Source organism: Drosophila innubila, chromosome X (genome assembly GCF_004354385.1).
Source record: "Drosophila innubila isolate TH190305 chromosome X, UK_Dinn_1.0, whole genome shotgun sequence".
Taxonomy (NCBI): domain Eukaryota; kingdom Metazoa; phylum Arthropoda; class Insecta; order Diptera; family Drosophilidae; genus Drosophila; species Drosophila innubila.
The window spans coordinates 16,361,919-16,383,190 of record NC_047626.1 but is presented as its reverse complement, the minus strand read 5'-3'; the positions used below and the strand labels follow the sequence as shown (position 1 = coordinate 16,383,190).

Sequence of the window (21,272 nt, the reverse complement as noted above, 5' to 3'; positions counted from 1 at the left end):
AAAATTAAAGAAATAAACCATATGTCGCGAGTTTATTATCATCCATCTATTATGTATAATACTGTTTGTCCTGACTGACTGATTGACCGATCGTTGTGTAGCCCAAACCGTAAGACCTAGGTGGCTGAAATTTTGGCACAACATAGCTGAGACAAATGACTACAACTATAAATGCTGTTCGGTATGTTCGGTATTGATTTATTTATAGCCTTAGGTTAAATGGAAGAGAAGAGTACATTTTGTAGTGGTAATGAAAGGAGACAATAAGTAAATGCTGTAAAGAAGAAATTTTATGAATTTTGTGACATTATAGCGAGCGAAGCGAAATACTGTTAAGATTTTAAAACTCATAATATCAGGGAATAACACCGGAACCGGTACCGGAAGCGCTAACCGAAACTAACCGTTTAATTTTTAGTACCGGAACTGAAACCTTAACCGAATGAAAATTCTCTATCAAGAACCGAATACCGAAACGTTTGTACCGGAACGGTTGTGGTAAAGCGGCTAGGTCAAAGAGTTGTCCAATTTCCAACTGCCATAACTTGATCAAAACTGAATAAATTTTCAAACGGAATGTAATTTTGTTCGTGATTTGGCCTCTTAATACATTTTGCATTCAATTTTTGGCCATTTAGAAAATTTTTTTACTTTCGACCAAGATTCGATTTCGAAAATTCAAAATTTTAAATCTTAAGTTTTCACTTTTAATCAACTCCTTATATTGTATTTAGTATAAAACCACCCCTTTAACATGATTCTGTGACCTTTAAATTTTTATTAAATTCTTAAAAAAAATATTTTCCTCTAGATTCTACCAGATATTGATTTCGATGCTAAGGGTCCCCCCTTTGAAATTTCGAAAATTCAAAATTTTAAATCTTAAGTTTTCACTTTTAATCAACTCCATATATTGTAATTAGTATAAAACCACCCCTTTAACATGATTCTGAGACCTTTCATTTTTTTGTAAAAAATCATGTGAAATTGAACAAAAATTTGGACTTGTAAAGTGGCTAAATCCGCAGTCTGACAAACTTTAAACTGTCATAACTTGATCAAAACTGAGCCGATTTTCAAGCGGAATGTCATTTTAATCGTTATTTAGCATTTTGATCCATTCTGCATTTAAATTTTTATTAAATTCTTAAAAAAAAATATTTTCCTCTAGATTCTCCCAGAAATTGATTTCGATGCTAAGGGTCCCCCCTTTGAAATTTCAAAAATTCAAAATTTTAAATCTTAAGTTTTCACTTTTAATCAACTCCATATATTGTAATTAGTATAAAACCACCCCTTAAACATGATTCTGAGACCTTTCATTTTTTTGTAAAAAATCATGTGAAATTGAACAAAAATTTGGACTTGTAAAGTGGCTAAATCCGCAGTCTGACCAACTTCAAACTGTCATAACTTGATCAAAACTGAACCGATTTTCAAGCGGAATGTCATTTTAATCGTTATTTAGCATTTTGATCCATTCTGCATTTAAATTTTTATTAAATTCTTAAAAAAAAATATTTTCCTCTAGATTCTACCAGATATTGATTTAGATACTAAGGGTCCCCCCTTTAAAATTTCGAAAATTCAAAATTTTAAATCTTAAGTTTTCACTTTTAATCAACTCCTTATATTGTAAATAGTATAAAACAACACTTTAAACATGATTCTGAGACCTTTCATTTTCCTGTAAAAAATCATGTGAAATTGAACAAAAACTTGGACTTGTAAAGTGGCTAAGTCCGCAGTCTGACCAACTTCAAACAGTCATAACTTGATCAAAACTGAACCGATTTTTAAGCGGAATGTCATTTTGATCATGATTTGGCCTCAAAATACATTCTGCACTCAAATATTTTTTTTATTTATAATACTGATCGGTATTGTACCATATGTGCTTTAAAGGCCTTCAAAACAGCCAACAATTTACTTACAATATTCAGTTAAAATAGCAATATCATCTGGGGGCTTCTAGTCCGGATATTGTATTCTGTTGTACATATGTTGGGTCTGAAGAAGAAGGGTAAATGAAATGTACGCCGACAGTGTTGCCACATTTTGACGCAGCTCGCACACGAAACAAGAGCGGCAACAATGTCGCTTGTTGTGCTAAGTGCGATATGAGAATACGAATGAGAATTCTGCGATGGCGAAACATGTGCAACAATGTTTTTATTTGCCAGTGCTTATTTTTAGTTACTTTTTTATATTTGTTTTCCTCTGCTCTTTTTTTTTTATTTTTTTTCTTGCGAGTTGCTTGGTGTGGAAATAACTTTCTAAATAAACGCATCATGCTGTTATGGAGCAACAATAGAGGCTAACCCTAACAGACAAACACACACACACACGCTCAACTGCGCACACACACACACACACACACAGACATTCTTAGTTCGCTTTCTGCGCATTTTCGTGACGCTTTTTGTGATGGCGCGGAGTTTTCTTGTATCGCTTACATTTTATTGCTGCGCAGATTAGAGTTGCGAAATTGTTAAATTTTCATTCCTTTGTTTTTAGAGCGTTTTCCTTTTAATTTGTTTTTGCTGTTGCTTTTGCCGTTGCTGCCACTGCCACTGATGCTGCTGATGCTGCTTCAACTTCTTTGTCCAATTTGCGTCTCATTTTGCATTCCGGCAATGTCCTTCACCCTTTACTTTATCTCTGTCTTTTCGCCCATCGCTGTGTTTTCGTCTAATTGGCAACTGCTTAAAATAATAATAAATATTTGGTTGGTTAACACGATCATTTAAAGATTTTGTGAGGCAAATGTAATAATTAATGCAATTTGTTAACCAAAAAAGAATAATAATTGAAAAGTTAAAGCTCAGTAAGGAAAGCGCTTGGAGTGAACTTTTGTAACAAATGGACACAAGAATATTAAAAAGAAATAATTATGTAATTTAAAAATAATTACAAACAAACTAATTTTCATTTAATTTAACGGTATGGTTTTCATGCTTAATATAGTATGAGTTTATGACAGACAAAAAAGTATATTAATAGCCTTTTAAAATGTTTTAATTTCAACATCACTTTTATTGTCAGTATTTCAATAAGCATAGCAAGAAATGAAAGAAATATAATAATATTAAGTTTGACAGCTATAAGTTCAAATCACATTAGATTCACTATAACAATTTTAAATGATTGCCTTGACAAGATGAGCTGAACTATTATAGCTATTATGTATAAGCAAATAAATAACTTATTTAAAATTAAAGTGGAACTCATTTATCGCATCTGATAAATTTTCGATTCTCTTCAAAAAATATCAATTTAACGATAGTCTAATTTCCATCAAAATTATTTATATTATTATAGCTTAAAATTAATTCAAAATTATATATCGACTTTATAGCCATATGATTAAATTTTTTCAAACTGATTCAGTAATTATATTTTTAAGATAAGTAATAAAAAAAGATATATATTAATTGAACTGTCTGTTTGGATTCCGATTCCGATTCCGATTATCTATCGATTCAAGTATGAAAACAAATATCATATAACAATCTATAATCTGATTTTTTCAATGTCTTGTAAAAACTTTGAAAGAATTTGACTTTATTTAATAACAGTGATAAACTGTTATATTTGAGATATGTACTAATGAGTACGAAAAAACAATACTCTGATCTCAATCAATAACTTGCCCAACTAAATAAATAATTAAAAGAAGAATTTTCAGTTGCCAATTTAATTGATCGATTATTAAAACAGTTATGACAACTATATAATCTTATCCTATAAATTTAGAATTATTCTATTTGTATTTATCTGCCTGTAATGACACAACAGATTTAAGCAAAAGTTTTAATTACCAATTTATCGATAATTATGACACGACCTTCAAGCGGTGCCAGCAACTGAAGTTATAATGCTGTAAAGGATGTGATAATGCAGCAGGAGCTGAGTGATGACAGCAGGATATAGACAGCAGGTAGAATTTTACAGTGAAATTCTAAACGCTGTCGTTGTCACCGTTGTCACCGTTGTCGCCGTTGTTATTGCCGGCGGCAACGTGCAGCAAATTATGCGATGCGCTTGCAATTTGCCGCTTGCTGTGTCACGTGTTAATATTTCACACACAGAAACACACACACATATGCACGACGACATGTGGCGTTATAAAATTTAATTAATGTGCATGTAGACGTGGGGAAACTACTGGTTAAACCGACATCCAGCAACAGGCAACAGGCAGAAGACTTGGCTAAGCCACGAAGCGTTGGGCCCCTAAGGGTTTTTGGGCCGCTCATTGCATATAAAGCCTGGCTGGCTTGGATGGAATTGCGCTTAAAGTTAGCCGTGCTCCTGTTGTTGCCTGTAAAGTGCTTTGTTAATTAGCCAACTGGCGTTGTTGCTATCCAGCAATAATTTGCGCCCGCAAGTATGCAACACATTTGGTGCCAACACGCGTTGCCTTTGGGCGTGAGGGTTTGTGCGTGTGTGTATGTGTCTGCATTGTATTTTGCCCACTATTTGTCAATGTCAGGACATAGTGTATACACACACACACACACGCACACACACACACACACACACACACACACACACACACACAAAGGGCTTGCCAGTCAACAACTACTTTGGGTATGCTATGTCGCAGCTGTGTTGCTTTTCGCTAAATGTTAATGCAACCAACGCGACCCACTGTGTGAACGGGTTCATGCCCCCCTCCCTTAACCCCTTCTCCACATCGCCCTCTGCTGCACTCACTGCATTACTCAATGGCCAATGCTTTGACTGGTGGCCAACAGTATCCACAACGTGTTAATCAAATGCAACGCTCAAAGTGTCGCTCATTTGGTTTTTCATGGCATGCCATGGCCCATGGCATTACCATGTGGCTAGATTTGTAGTCAGTGTAGTGTGCGTTAAAGGGCAACTGCCAATGCCTTTGGCAGCCATCAATGATGCATCAATCAGGGACAAAACAACAAATGCCAAAACCAGATACCAGCTAAAACAAGAGCCTCGCCTTGTCAGCCGTGATTAGCCAGTTCGGAACATGCTAAACGTCAGTCTGAAAGCTGATGAAAAATTGTTGCAAATTCTGGTTGGTCAATAATTAGGCTGCATTTATGCTTCCTTTTTTTTTTTGAAATAAATTAAAGATACTATACAAAATTTGTAAGATAAATTAATTAATTAATTGAGCAAGTTTAAATATTCGTATTGAAAATATAAAGATTAGTCAACTTTTTTCGGTTTATTACACTTCATTGTTTGTTACTATAATCTCTAATGTCGATTTCAATAGGTCGACATTTTTCTTTAAATAACAAATCACAAATTAATTATATTTACATTGAGCTGTGTATAAATTTACAAATTTTTAGTTAAATTAGTCGCTTTATAAGTATTTAAATCTTTAGTACAAACCAGTGAGACTAGTAAATCTGAGAATGAACACGTATTCGTATTCGGATTTGCATGTCTAAAGTTCAGTATAGTTTGACATTAATGCTCGAGTGTTGATTTTATATTCCTTTCGGCACTTTATGCTGTTGGCCATTATACAATTTTACTGGTCAATAAAAAATGCTTTAACCGTTGGTCAAACTCAAATCATTGCGAAATTTTACGACACTTGAATTCAGTAGTAAAATCAAAAAAGGAAAGAAGAAGAAAAATCTATGCAATGCTTTTCTGCCGAAAAAATAACTTGAAATGCATTTCAACATTTCGAGCTGAATAAAAAGTGTGCTGTAAGCATTTTTTAATATATATTTGCTTGCTAAGTACTTATATATCAAGTTAATATGCTGCACACACACTCACACACACACACACACACATGAATGTGTTTTGATTGGGGTGGAAAGAAACGCCCTAAACTATGCAACACATTTCGTTTGCATGTTTGTGCGGCGCGTTTTTATATAATTTTTTCTTCTTTCACTTTTTTACTCAGTCGCATCATAGGGAGTCTGTCTGCACCTAACGGAGAAAGAAGAGCCCAAGAGAGAGAGAGAAATAGAAAGCTGGAAAGAGAGGGAAGAAATGAAGCGAAAGCAAAACGTAGCGCCACTGAAATGTATGCGAATTTGCATAGAAAATAGACAGTTTGGAAAATTGCATTCCATGTTGATAACTTAAGGCCAAAGCAGGCGTTGTCGAGAACTCAACTCTGACGTTCCACAGAGTTCATTCTCATTCTCTGGCTCGCTCTCGTGTGGAGTATGTCCTGAATGTCCTGATTCTGATTCAACGTCGCCGTCGCCGTTAGCAGCTGCAACTGAAAGAGCTTGAAGCATGCAACGCATGTGCATAAATATCTTGTTTAAGTTTTATGGCAACGGCCATGGACGTGGTCCACCTTCAGTGCAGCACCTCCTGTGCCTGTCACCTAATTTATAAGTGTTTTCCCTTTGTAAAACTCACACTTATAACCGGACTCTGGACCGGACTCAACACCTTGCATTGAATGTAATTTTGCACATGACCAAAGTACGTTCAACGTTCAACGTTCAACATTCAACGCTCAACTTGATATCCTGTCAGTGAGTCAACCCTCTACCTATGCTGACTGTATCCCATTACCAGCGACTCGCTGTCCACTATCCTGTGTCCAGTGTCCTTAGCCGCAAAGCCCAGCGACAAGACTGCACTTTGAAATCAAATTCACAATACCTTAACAACGTTTTTATTTTTTATTTTTTTTGCTTTTGCTTTTGCACGCAAATATCTACTTAAGTTGGGCTATTTTGGCAGTCTAAGCCATTTTGTTAGGCGGAAATCTTTTGGTTTTCTTTGCGAATTATGGCAATATAAGCCGAATTTTTATGCTGTCCTTTGATGAAAAGCATTTTCCATAGTAACGTCTTTATTAGTCTGTTTTTCTGCGAAATCTTTTAGCATGTCGACGGTAATGATTTTGCAAACAGTAAATAAAAATGTTAGCATATAAAAAATGGTTTAGTAACCAGCGTTACTTATGGGTTAGCTAAGAAACTTGTTATCTTACACGTAATTTAAAATATGGGAAATAAAGAAATTGACTAATAAATGCTATTAAAATATGACCACATTTGCAAATCATAATATAGAAAAAAAAAGCAATTTTAAATAATGAATAGAGAAAAAAACTTCATCAACAGTGTGATTTTTCTAGGAGCCTCCTACGGATAGCTCAACGTATCCTTTTTTTTTTATCCCACTTTCAATTAATCTCGGAAAATGTTTACAGTTTCTTGCAACATGTAGAACATTCAGTTCTCGAATTGATTTTATTATACACATTGCTTGCATATCTATCGTCTTTGGCGTGTCACAAAGCGCAGAGTCTGTGGCTAAGAATTGTAGAAAGAAGCCCAACTAGAAGGAGAACCGTAGAAGCTAGCTGTTTGTTTGAAAACGGCTGGATGAATGCAATGGATGCCCGACTGACTCGCCAGCTGTCTGTCTGTCTGTCTGTCTGTCTGTCTGTCTATCTGTCTAACTGTTTGTCTGGTGGACTAGTCAGGTTACTCGACATGATACGCCAGTAACTTTTTGACTTTATCTTGTTGCTGCTGCTGGCCGTGTAAACACAGGGACAGTCAAAAGCGGGATAAGGGCGCAGCAACAGTGAACGATAAACAAAACTTCACACAAAAGTAAATAAAAAAATGTAGTGAATGTCGTGATGAATACTCGACCAATAGATGTTCTACAAAAATTGGGATTAACTATGTAATATTTAATATTAGTTTGTGGTGAAAATGGACTATAAATACCTATATTAAATGTTGATGAATTGTTTAAACAAAATGCACTGATACGAAATTGATCCAAATTAAGATTTTAAGCTCGTTAATTGTAGAGAAAGCATCTTGATTTTTCTTTTAAAGCTGTCTTATTTTAAAAATATAATAAAAAATAATATAAAAATATAATATTTAAAGTTAAAAAGAAAACCTTTAGCAATTGAAATTTAAAAATATGCAACGATAAGAATTTGAGTATTCATTAAGCGTTTAAAAGAATTGGGGTACACAATTTAAGTACAAAAAAGAGAAGGTAAAAATCTAGAAACCCCTTATGAAGTGAATAAACTCTTTTCTCATCAAATACATTCGCATTTGACTCTGAAAACACACCGAATCAAAGTTTAGCATGTTGCATACATTTGCTGAAGTTCATACATGCTCTAAGCAAACATTTTTGCTTACAGGGTGTATAGAAATGTTAGCTTAAGGCAACCTGCTACATTCCTATATGACAGACCAGCTCAAGTCAACTCCAATCGACTCGACTCGACTCGCCTTGACTTGACTTGACTGGCCTCATTTTCAATTTAAAGCTTACCTTTAAATGATGTTTAAATGTTGTTTTATCAAGCAAGGCAGGGGGAAAGAATAGGGCCACGTTTAAAGCTGGAAAATTTAAAGCTAAGTTAACTGTGGCACGTGGCAAGGGAAAGACGAGACAACATGCAACATGCGCTCGGCTTTGCCTTAAGAATATGGCACAGCCACTTGACTTGTTGTTGTCGCTGTTGCTGTTGCTGTTGTTGTAACCACTGAGCCACTCACTAATTATGCAAAAATTAGTTGCTAGCTAATGTAAAAAAAGAGAGCGAAAGAAAAACCAAACTGGAACGCGGCCTGGCAGCGACGACACATAAAAAGCTAAAGCTGACAATTCTGCTCCATCCTCTCATTGTAGTCGTTGCATCTTTATCTTCTTCTCCTCCTTCTCCTCCTTCTTTATTTCGTTTTTTTTTTTTAACACGTACTAGCAAAAACCGCGCTCGCGTTTGTGTGTGTGTGTGTGTGTGTGTGTGCTAATTTAGGCGTCTTTTGTCGTCTCCTGTCTGAATAACATGCAGAGTTGCACGGTGCAAGAGAGAGCGAGCGAGACAGAGAAGCGTGGAGCCGACAGAAAATGGCCGCCTGTCATTTGTTGTTGCAGTCGTGCAATGGCAGCTCCAAAAAAAAAAAAAAAAAAAAACAAAATTGTTTAAAAAAGATGATAATAATAAACAACAATGGGACTTTGTCTGTGAGTGGGCCATGTGGCTGCAACACCGACAGCAGCCACAGCAGCTGCAGCTGCAACAGTTACAGCAACAGAATAGTAAATAGCGCAGTAGACAGAGCGAAAAATGCAATGCGGCAAGCAGCGCAAGTGCCCCGCCCCTACCAGCACCTACCCGCCCCTGCCCTGTACATGCAGTCCTCTTTCTGCATCAGCTGCCTGCATTGCCCCAAAGGTATTCGTGGTGCCGTTCATGCATTCGTTCATATTCATTCACTCGCTTATTCATTGATAACCAAGTCCTTTCCACAGTTTAAGCGCTGGCTAAAGAATTCACAGTTTAAAAAATATTAAAAATAAACGAATAAATGCTGGGTGTGATATGGCTAATGAGCAATTTATATATATATATTAATATGTATACATGGACTACAGTGCGTATGCTTAATCTATGTGTGATAATTGCCAGTCTTAATATATTCCAGGCATACAAAAGTTGTCTTTAATAAAACATTAATAAAAGTAGCTTGAAAGTTGTACAAATATTTTGAGTAATAAAGCTATGTTGATCATACAAAAATATATTTAAAAAAAAAGTATCATAAAATACTTAAGTATTTAAAAAAAAAACTTATGAAATGTTGAAGACATGAAAAATACAAAAAAAAATCCAAGTAGCTTGTTGAAGTACGGAAACGTTGATAGAATACAAAAGTATCTGAAATGTACTACGAACAAACAGCTAAAAAATTGATTAGAATAAAAGAAATCTTTTACGAATTACAGAAATAAAAAAAACAAATGGTTGCACCCAATATTTATATGTAGAACCTTTTGTAATTATAGTTTTTTTAAATATATGGTTCAATAAATTGTTATGTCTTTTTAATGGTTTAGTTTTTTTAGATTAGTTCTGAAATTTAGCAAAAATGTAATATAAAAACAGTGGTAGGCAAAATTTCCAAAGACAAGATCTAAATTATTAAATTAAAGATCGCTTGATTAAAAAAAAAATTTGTATAATTTTTTTTTTTTAATTCTTGTCTTCCTAATATTGTTTTGTTTTTTTTTTAATAATTCTTGTCTTCCAAATTGTTTTTTTTTTTTTAATTTCAACCTTATAAATATTTTATTATTTCTTTTTGGCTTTTTCTTACTTTTGTTTTCTAAATTTTATTTTCCTCATTTTTAATTCCTTTATTTCGTATTTTTTTATTCAAATTTTGCTATTCTTAGTAACCTTTTTCAACTTTCATAAAGGAAATCAAGAAAAAATCAATAAAAGTACATTGCGAGTAATGCAATTAAATCAACAACTTTTTAGTTGTATTCAAGATACAAAAGTATTAATATCAGTAAAAGTATCTTTACATAAGAAATTGCATTGCAAGGTTAGAATTGTGATATTAATGGATTTCAATATCATTTAAAAACATTTTCCTTGCAATTGTCGAACTCTAAAACTTTTTATGAGTCATTCCATGAACTTAGTCTGGATCGAATGTTGTTTTTTCTCGTATTCGTGTGACAATCATTAGCGTCGTAATTTTAAAGTAGTTTTTGCCATATATCTTATTCGTCCATTAAGTTGCATAATCGCTGTATGTTGCCATAGTTTTTGTTGTTGGGCCACATCGGTTTACGTTTAGTCGAGGCAAAATAACAAAAACAATAACAACAAAAAGTAAAACAATGGCAACTGCTTTATTGCTCGCTAATCATCGTCTATATCGGATGCTTCCATCTTGGCTCCAAATGATTTATGGCACCCGCATGGATTGGCATTGATACAATGCCGAAGATAAAGCAGCAGAAGAAGAAGCAGCAACAACAGCAACTGCCTCTGTGTGTGTGTGTGTGAGTGTGTGTTTGGTTATCTTGGATCTGGATACTAGCTCGGCAAATGCTTGCAGATTTTGCAACTGCCATTGGGTTATTTGTCTTGAATTACTTTTGGCCTTGCACTTTACACTTCACAGAGACACACAAACACACACACACACACACACACACACACACACACACACACACACACACACACACACACACAGATAGACACACAAACTGGCAGGCACACTCTTCTACACACACACACACATAACGATTTGCACTTATTTATTTGGTTTTCAATTTTGGTTTTCGGCTTTTGCTTTTGTGTATTGCAGGCGAAATGTTATTGGACAACCCGCACCGCATTCGACAGTCACCCCCCACCACCCCCCGCTGCAGACAAATGCGCGTAAATAAAACTTCAATTGCAGCAATAACAGCAATAGCAACAGCAACAACAGCTGCGACGGGGTGTGGCAAGTAAACACACAACACACAACACACAACAGTCGGGACCAAAAAAAAAAAAAAAAAAGCGAAAAGAAGAAGAAATTGAAAAGCGTTTTAAAAACAATAAAAGTGGCAAATTCACAGGCAAGCCACACGTCCCCAAACTTCTTCCCCCACCCACAAGCTGCCTCCCTCGCATCGTCAAACGCCCACGCAGCAGAAATTCGCAAATATTGCGAATACGTGTCGCTGTGTGTGTGTGTGTGTGTTTGTGTGTGCGTGTTTGCGTGTGTTTGTAATGCATTTGAACAGTAACAACAACGACGCGTGTTAATGTTGTACGTGGCAAACCCGAAGTGATACAAGTTGTATTCGTTGCATTAACAGTTCTACAACAATAACGGGAAAAGTCAAATTTTCCCCGCTTTTACCTGTCGCTATCGCCGCTGTTGCACTTGATGGCGCTTTAAGGGTCAATTGCACCCCAGCGACTGAAACGTGAGTGCGACCGAGCAGCAGCAGAAAGCGAATAAAAGGAATCATTATAGGTAAGCGTTGCGATTCCATTCCAAGAATCTAAACAGAACATAAGACCAACAAACAACAACAACAACAACAATAAAAGATAGCCATAAAACATTGCGGTTATTTTGTAAGCCAAAGCTAGGAGCCGGTTCTAAAACTGAATTCCTCAGAACTAGTTCCGATAGCCTGAGCATAAAGTATATCTTATATTTTGTTAACCTCATCTTTGCTGATTTCTTTAAAATTTATGGAAGTGTTAGCATAATACATAAACCACATTTAGTCAGATTTGGTCAGTTGACAAAATTTAAAAATAACCTCGATCTGCCTAAAACTATAATAAGTCTATATTCCAAATGCGGTGCTTCTAGCTCTTACCATCTCTGAGATCTAGGTGCTTATACGGCCAGACAAACCGACAGACATGAGTTATTATAAGCATATCTTTAGAATTTTTAGTCCGATTCTGACAAGATTATATCAACACTCTTGTTAGGACCAGGACTTTTAAAATTTTATAGAATCAAAGGAGCAATGGCACTAAAAACATATTTTTCGTCAATGCAAGAACTAAAAACACAAAAGGTTTCAACTCAAAAAGCGGGGACTGGGAATTGATTTTTGAATGGTTTCTTGGTGAAAACATCTTAGAATTGACCGTAGATTACGAATTTTTTGTGAAGAAAGTCGATGTACCCTACAGTTCAATCTGAGTTCTTTATTTGTCTTGTTTCCCAACTCCATCTTAATTTCGAGAATTTCAAGTCACTTATATGGTTTTAAAATCTATTGCCACGAATTTTCATCGTAGCTTTGTTCCGTTTTACATATTCTAGTCCTCATAATTAAGATAGATTTAAATATACTCTTTTCACTAAGTATTATGTCTTTTAAAAATCTACATTTGCTGGAAATTGTTAAGGTATCAAGCAGGGAATAACACCGAAACCGGTATCGGAACCTTTAACCGAAACTAACCGTGTAATTTTAGTAGCACAACTGAAACCGTAACCGAAATAAATTCTCTTTTAAGAACCGAAAACCGAAACGCTTATACCGGTACGGTTGTGGTAAAGTTGCTAGGTCAAAGAGTTGACAAACTTCAAACTGTCATAACTTGATCAAAACTGAACAGATTTTCAAACGGAATGTCATTTTGATCATGATTTGGTCTCTTAATTCATACTGCATTTAAAATCTTGGCATTTAGAAAATTCTTTTATTTTTCGACCATCATAGCCATGGTTCCACGTTAATGGTAAGGGTCCCCCCTTTGAAATTTTGAAAATTCAAAATTTTAAATCTAAGTTTTTTACTTTAAATCAACTCCTTAAATCGTAATTAGTGTAAAAAGAAACTTAAAAGTTGATTCTGAGGTCTTTCATTTTCTTGTAAGAAATCATGTCAAAATGAAGAAATATTTTGACTTGTAAAGTTGCTAGATCAAAGGTGTCACCAACTTCGAACAATCATAACTTTGGCAAAACTGTACCGATTTTCAAGCGGAATGTCATTTTGATCATGGTTTGGCCTCTTTATTTATTCTCTATTCAAATTTTGTTGATTTAGAAAATTTTATTATTTTTCGACCATCATAGCCATGGTTCCACGTTAATGGTAAGGGTCCCCCCTTTGATATTTTGAAAATTCAAAATTTTAAATCTCAAATTTTTACTTTTGATCAACTCCTTATATCGTAATTAGTATAAAAAGAAACTTTAAAGTTGATTCTGAGGTCTTTCATTTTCTTGTAAGAAATTATGGCAAAATGAAGAAATATTTTGACTTGTAAAGTTGCTAGATCAGAGACTTCGAACAATCATAACTTTGGCAAAACTTTACCGATTTTCAAGCGGTATGTCATTTTGATCATGGTTTGTCCTCTATATTTATTCTCTATACAAATTTTGTTGATTTAGAAAATTTTATTATTTTTCGACCATCATTGCCATGGTTCCACGTTAATGGTAAGGGTCCCCCCTTTAAAATTTTGAAAATTCAAAATTTTAAATCTCAAATTTTTACTTTTGATCAACTCCTTTTATCGTAATTAGTGTAAAAAGAAACTTTAAAGTTGATTCTGAGGTCTTTCATTTTCTTGTAAGAAATCATGTCAAAATTAAGAAATATTTTGACTTGTAAAGTTGCTAGATCAAAGGTGTCACCAACTTCGAACAATCATAACTTTGGCAAAACTGTACTGATTTTCCCGCGGAATGTCAATTTGATCATGGTTTAGCCTCTATATTCATTCTGTATTCAAATCGTTCAAAAAGTTATATTCCTTTGGATTAAGATACTTATTCGATGTCATAATTATTATAAAACGACACCTTATCATTTTAAAATGTTGCAAAATTGATTTGGTGTACCGTTCGTTGTTTCGGAGCGTATCGGAACCGAAGCCATAACCTTGATTGGATATCCACTGAATATTTCTTAAATTTTAGGTGCAGCTAAAGAAAATGTCTCATATCAATAAAGCTTAGTTAGATGTAGTAAAGTGAGGTTAGAAAAAAGAATCCTGCAAAGCATAAGCTGTACATAAACTGTGGTATAACAATGCCCAAATCTGCATCATATATTCGTAATTCCCAATAGCCAATACTATGACATTTAATCACTGAAAACCTCATTTACGAGCACGAACGAGTTGCGCCATTAGAATTTGTTGGAAGGTGGCTCAGTTTCAATGTGCTTACGGCCAGGGAATTAACTTAAATTTGATTTTTAATTATCATTTTGTCTGCCTCTTGTCGGACTCTTTTCATTTTCAGTTGTGGCCTTTGTGTGGTGTATATGTGGGCGTGGCCATTGCTGACACAAGTCCAATAGGAATCGGCACTGAAAGCGGAATTGCAAACGGTATTGGAATCAAGGAGCTCAAGTGCCCCGGGCACCCCCTCCTCACTGGAGGGGCAGCTGAGGCAGCTGCAGCGCCAAACCACAGCAATAACAACAGCAGCAACAAGGAAGTGGAGGTGGAGGCTGGACATTGAAGAGAAGGATGCCGACACCAATGCCACTGCCATTGGCGCTGGCAGCGACGTCGATGTCGACGTTGACGTCGACGTCAACGGAGATGCCAGTCGATGAGATTGCCGCTGCAAAAACGTTTTCGGATGCGGATGTGGAGGAAGTGCGGCACGTTGTGCAACGCATTTTGGTGCCGTGCATTTTTGTTATTGGACTATTGGGAAATACAGTGAGCATTTGTGTTTTGACGCGGTAAGTGCACTTGTATCCAATGTTGTTGCTCTTGATGTTGTTGTTGTCGTTGCTGTTGTTGTGGCGTGTTATTGTTGCTGGATTACGGCCGAGCGGCCAACTTGATTCAAATAGAACTGCTGCTGGTATCTACCATATATACCTATGTATATGTGTATAGGTTGTCCATGTCTGTGTCCGTGTCCGTGTCCAATGTGAACATTACTATTTTATGCATTTTATGTTTATGTTGCGTGTTGCATAGCCAAAAACTGAAAACAGGTACGCAGCACATTACACAAGGCATTTAATTGTTGCCATCTAGCCAGCACTCTAAAATCATTTCAACGCCACAACAACAACAAGTACAGCATAACAATAACACTAGCAGCAGCAACAACAATAACAACAATTTCATGTGCCAAATGCAAATGGCTCACAGATAAAAGCCAACCGGATGCTTTACAATTGGCGGTTGTGTTCGGTGGTTTCACTGTCTAAAAATGTTGAAAATATGCGACAAACTAAGGCGCTGTAAGCGACAAGCAAAAGCTGACTGCTATACAATTAGATAGCCAATGTGATAGACAGTTTACAGCGTGAAGCGATTGCTAAAATAAGCTGAAAAATTAAAATGTATAGCTAGGTACTCAGATCGAAAAAATTCCATTTCGTCACTGTTTTCTTAAAGACCCGTATCGAATCGATCAGAAAACGTTCTGTTAGGTCTAAAGAAGAAGAATTCAACAACTATTTCATAGAAAACTCTCCGCCGGCGGAAATTTCTGGACTAAAATATACAAATTTAGCTTAGTCGTTGATTTTGATAGATTAAAAAAATAAATGTATAAAAAGTAATTTAAAGAAAAAAAAAATGCTCCCAAAACACAAAACAATTTTGAGTACATATAGTGTTTTTTCTATAAATCAAAAAATTTTAAATGAAAAAATAAAATACAGCTTACAATACAGATTGTTAAAAAACTAAAACATTTACCAGATCTTTTACTTAATACGTTTATAAAATTTTTAGAAATTGTCAAGTTTAATATTTTGAACGTTAAATAAAAGCTGACAGCTATAAAACTCACAACTGCTTGTAACTATCAACTGCTAAACAGTTTTCAAGCCTGACAGCAACCTAGCCGCCAGTGTTGGTAAATTTGTTGTAAGCCCATTGAAGCATCGAGCTGGCGCAATGCACACACACACACACACACAGACACGCACACACACGCACACACACATAGACAGAGACAGAGACAGCGATACACAAGCACAAGTACAAAAGCCAAAAACTAAATATGAACAGTTAGGTTTTATTGTGCATTTGTTGGTTTTATGACTCTCTGTCGACATTTGCGACTATTTTGGGTATTTTTGGCGACTTCTCGCTGCCACCGCACACTCCTGGGCAATTTGGTTATTCAATTATTGTTGCATTTGGCACAGTCGCATTGTCCCCTTAGCTGGTCAGCTGACCAGATTTCCAAACACAGACACAAACAAACTGTTTGCATTTACTCTTATATTGTTATATTATTACTATTTTCATTTTTTTTTCGTGTGTTTTCTTTTTCCATTTTTCCATTTCCATTTTGATTTTATTCTATGTGTGGGACCATTTAGGAAGCGTATGAGGTGCACCACAAACATTTATCTAACGGCTCTGGCAATTACGGACATTGCGTACCTGACCCTTGTATTAATTTTATCATTCAAACACTACGAATACACCAAATACAATAGCGAGCTATACTTTAAGCTCTTTGGTTTTCTGATGTGGCTCTGTGATGCGTGTGGTAAGTAGAGGGGAACATTTTGGGGAGTACCTAAGAACATATTTGCAAAAATAAGCGAGTAGGGAAATATACAATTTCAAAATACAAACTTAAAATTTTGCTTAGTCGTTGATTTTATAGTAGATTTATAGTAGAACAGGATAGATTAAAAAAATAAATGTATAAAAGGTAATTTAAAGAAAAAAAAATGCTCCCAAAACACAAAAAAATTTCGAGTACATATAGTGTTTTTTATATAAATCAAAAGTTTTAAAATGAAAAAATAAAACACAGTTTACAATACAGAAAAAAACAAAAAAATCGGAATAATCATACTGTTAAAGATTGATCCAAGCAATACAATTTTATTATGAGACAAACTATAATCTGTCTATTTTTTATATAATGCATTAAGATATAACGTGTTTTTTTTTTTGATTATTTATTTTAATTTTATTTATATGTTTGTAGCTTGGAAATTAATTCTAATTACAATATATTTTTAGCCAGAGCAGCAAAGGCTTCAAGCCTTTTTTTTATAATTAAAGTTTTCTATTATTGTTAATTATGAATATTAACCGCAACAATATCGGTTAAATAGAACGGCAATACAAACTCGCAAAATTTGTAACGAATGTTCTTATAAAAGGCGTCTTGACTATAGCTTATCCCGCTTATTTTATTTTATTATCTATTGAGAATTACTGAAGCAAGATTAGCTCAATTAGACTAGTAAATGAAACTATTGGTAATAAATGAAGAAAACATAAGAATCACGGCATAAAAAAAAACAAATAATTGAACCTAAAACAAAAGTTGAGGTCGGTTAAGTTCGCCAAACGGATTATTTTCCATCATAATTAATAAATATTATACTCGGAAAATACTTGTACAGCCGATAGAGATTAGCTGTCAATTCAAGCAGTTAAATGCGTTCGAGAGTACAGCGACGTCTTGGCTAAATTGACAGGACAATAGGTGAAAAGGAACTATGGGTTGGGATTAAGGAGGGGAATGAGAGGAATGGGGTTTTGGGGTTTGGGGATTGGGGTCATTATTAATAGCTCGATTGCATGCACTCTTGTTCAATGACGAAATACTGATATCTGCTTGTTCGAACTACTCCCATTTCACACAAACATACCATACACACAAACACAAACACACACACACACACACACGCACACATACACACACACATACACACATACAGCGTACATCTCAACTTACATAGCCGTGTGCTTTACCATCGAGCGATTTATAGCGATACGCTATCCGCTCAAAAGACAAACATTCTGCACAGAGTCGCTGGCCAAGAAGGTAATAGCAGGTGAGTGAGCATCGATTGGGATGATGTGGAACGAGGACAAGCACTGAGGTCCCTTTGTATTGTTTTGACAGCCGTCGCGCTCTTCTGCCTGCTGACCACGCTCTCAACGGCGTTCGAGCACACATATGCCATCGATACGAAATTGATTGATGACGCCTACAGGCCCTGCAATCAGACCCTGGCAAATGTGTCGCCCACACCCGCCCCGCCCACTCCGGCGACCGCATGGCATCCAGATCCAGATGAGCATGCAACCAATCACACTGGCCATGTCACCACGCCATCCTCTCCCAGCTTTTTGGAGCACTTTGATTTGGGCAGCGGAAGCGAAAGCGGAAGCGGAAGCGGCTTTGGTGACTCGGGTAAGTAAAACAAGGTAAAGTAGCTTAAATGCTGGTTTTCCCACCCATTTAAATACGAGTACTCGACTATGAAAACTACTTTCCATTTTCTTTCTTTCTTTCTCTGTTGTTTTTTTTTTTTTTTGCCAGACCACATTCCAAACAGGCAGCGTAGCTTACCAACAGCCTCCACGTTCGCCTCGGTGGGCGTGGCAGCGCCAGCCACTGAGCCAACACCGGCGACCACTGAGAGTTTGTTGCAGTTGTCACGTGCCAGACGCAGAAGCAGACGCAGCGAGGAAAACAACATCATAAGCGATGTCAGCTCCAACTACAACAACGATAATTACAGCAGTTACAACAATAACAGCGTGTTCGATTTTAACGTAACGGAATTATGTCAAAGTGTAAGATAACAAGTGAATAGATTAATGGAAGACAACATTTATAATAGATACATAGCTATATACTATAAGTCTTGGGGCCGGTTTTTCAATGTCTAGTTAAGGTGTTTGATAGCTAAACAACAGATATCTTGACGTAAAATTAATATAAATCTATGTCAAATTTGAATTTATTTATTTTATCAAATTTAAGGAGACATTGAAAAGCCGGCCCTTAGTCTTATTATATTTTCAGAACTATGTAGTATAAATATTATAGAAGTTAGCAAAGAATTAAAAAAAAATATATCATACTTAGGTATCAGACTCATGAGAAAGTACATGGGAAAAAGAACAAAAAAGTTATTAAGTTATTTAATTGTTAGAGAATAAAAAAATTTAATAAAGCAAATTATTTGTATAAATATAGTATAAAAAGCCGTCGTGTGTCAAAACTTCAGCCTCCTAGTTCTTACCGTTTCGGTTGCACAAATATCAGTCAGTCAGTCAGGGCAATCACTTTAATATATATAGATAAATTGGATAGTTATAACTTATAAATAAATAAATAAATCGATAGTAATAATCGTAATAAATATCATAGATTATAGTAAAGAACAAGCAAGCAAAACATTTTCATAGATATTATGTGTAAGTAAGCTCAGTAAGCCAACAATTGGAATAATTATGTGACAAGTATCTATTAAGCAAACTGTTTAATGACATTTAATTGTACTAGAATTTCTATAGATAGACAATTTGATTAATCAAAGTTTTTTACCTGTAGATTATTACTCTTGAAACCGTTTTCATCATTTAACTCTTCTTCAAAGTACCAAAAAAGTTTCCATTTAAAAAGTGATATATTTTTTTTTGAAATAAATAAAATCAAACGATCAGCATTTCAAACTTATAAAGTTTGAAAATTTGCAATTGTCTTTCAACAGATCTTTGGGAATAGGTTTGACAAAGAGGGATTGGTTTAACTGCGAGTTCTTTTTTAAAGTATCTACATTTTTAAATCATATTAGGGGATAAATATTAAAGAAATTAATTAAAAAGAAAATAAAATAAAATATCTGAAATAAGATTATTTTTGATTAATTGTCTTACACATACCTGAAATTCATTTAATTTTATTTTTAATCCTTTCACTCGTCTAGAGGACCTTCTATATGAATACGCTATCAAGTCTCGGCAAGAACAGTCTGTACAACAATATCTGGAGTATGTTTACATTGGTGGTGTTTGTTTTGCTGCCACTTTTTGTGCTTGCAACCTTCAACTGTTTCCTGATTCTTCTCGTGCATCGCTCAAAGAGTTTGCGTGGCGATTTGACCAATGCCAGCAGCATAAGACGCACTAAGGTAAGTTCACATAAATGGCAGTTAAATATGATAATAGTAAATCAATTAATCGTATTAATATGCAGCGCAAGTCCAACTCCGGGATTACGGGCAGCGTATCGCAGGAGAATCGAGTGACAATCACATTGATTGCGGTGGTGTTGCTTTTCATCGTGTGTCAGGTGCCATGGGCAATATTCTTGATATGCACTCAGTATGTAGATATTGAGCAGAATAATCAAACAATCGCTGGCAATGTGTGCAATACTTTGGTGGCCATCAATGCGGCTGCCAATTTTTTCTTATACTGCGTGCTGTCGGACAAGTATCGGAAGACGGTGCGTGAGCTTATCACTGGCTATCGTTATCGTCATCGACATGCACGCAACAATATGAGTCTCTATGTGCCCCACACGACAACCACACTCAATGGAGATGGCCACAGTGGTGCTGATGGTGGCAACTCTGCTGGTTACAGTGCCTACAGTGGTGCAAGCAGTCGACGGTGTCGTGCCAAAGCTGCCGCAACGGGTCGTCTAATTGCGTGAGTCACGAATCACGAGTCACGCCGGCACGAGTGGATCATTAAGTCGGTCAAGAAGTCAGACAGTTTGTTTTTATCTCTAATTACTTTTAACTCTCTGTTAGTCTAAGTCAACAACATAAACTACAATGTATATAAATATCTAATATATCCATACATTTGTGCCATAATGTGATGATTATAGTCTTTAGGCTAGTTATCCTAATCGTAATTGTTGTTGTCCTAAGTGTCATAAATGTAGTTTACTTAAAGTATAAATAAACAGCAAAAATCCAATCACAATTTAAGGTCTTATTCGAATAGTATACAACAGTATATTAGTTCAAATGTTAAATGTTAACGAAAGTGCATTGTAAACTGAACAAACACTTTTTCTCACAGTTAGTTGATAAATTCTATACACAATACGGCTGGGACATACCTATTACCTGTGTGTTTAAGCGCATTTTCAACATTTTCGGAATGCCCTGAGAAGTATGCTATGGGAAATTCATTCGAAATTGGGGCGATTGTGATTTTGGCTGCAAAAGTTGTGGCATCGAATCGAATCTATACAATGGCAAAACAGACA

The 21,272-nt window shown here is 35.5% G+C and overlaps 1 protein-coding gene across 1 annotated transcript; it reads left to right on the top strand.

Annotated features, from left to right (window-relative positions):
- Nucleotides 1-14,552: 14,552 nt before the first annotated feature.
- LOC117784658 lies at nt 14,553-20,983 on the top strand. The gene is made up of 7 exons (XM_034622461.1): nt 14,553-14,997; nt 16,606-16,778; nt 17,971-18,087; nt 18,159-18,449; nt 18,579-18,835; nt 19,975-20,178; nt 20,244-20,983. Exons 1-7 carry the CDS (start codon nt 14,777-14,779, stop codon nt 20,703-20,705), a joined length of 1,725 nt encoding a protein of 574 aa, XP_034478352.1. The 5' UTR covers nt 14,553-14,776; the 3' UTR covers nt 20,706-20,983.
- Nucleotides 20,984-21,272: the final 289 nt, after the last annotated feature.

Coding starts and splice junctions, on each gene's coding strand:
- LOC117784658 (XM_034622461.1), top strand. CDS start 14,777: ATGCCGACACCAATGCCACTGCCATTGGCGCTGGCAGCGACGTCGATG. Junction 18,088..18,158: donor GGCCAAGAAGGTAATAGCAG/GTGAGTGAGCAT, acceptor TTGTTTTGACAG/CCGTCGCGCTCTTCTGCCTG. Junction 20,179..20,243: donor GCAGCATAAGACGCACTAAG/GTAAGTTCACAT, acceptor ATTAATATGCAG/CGCAAGTCCAACTCCGGGAT.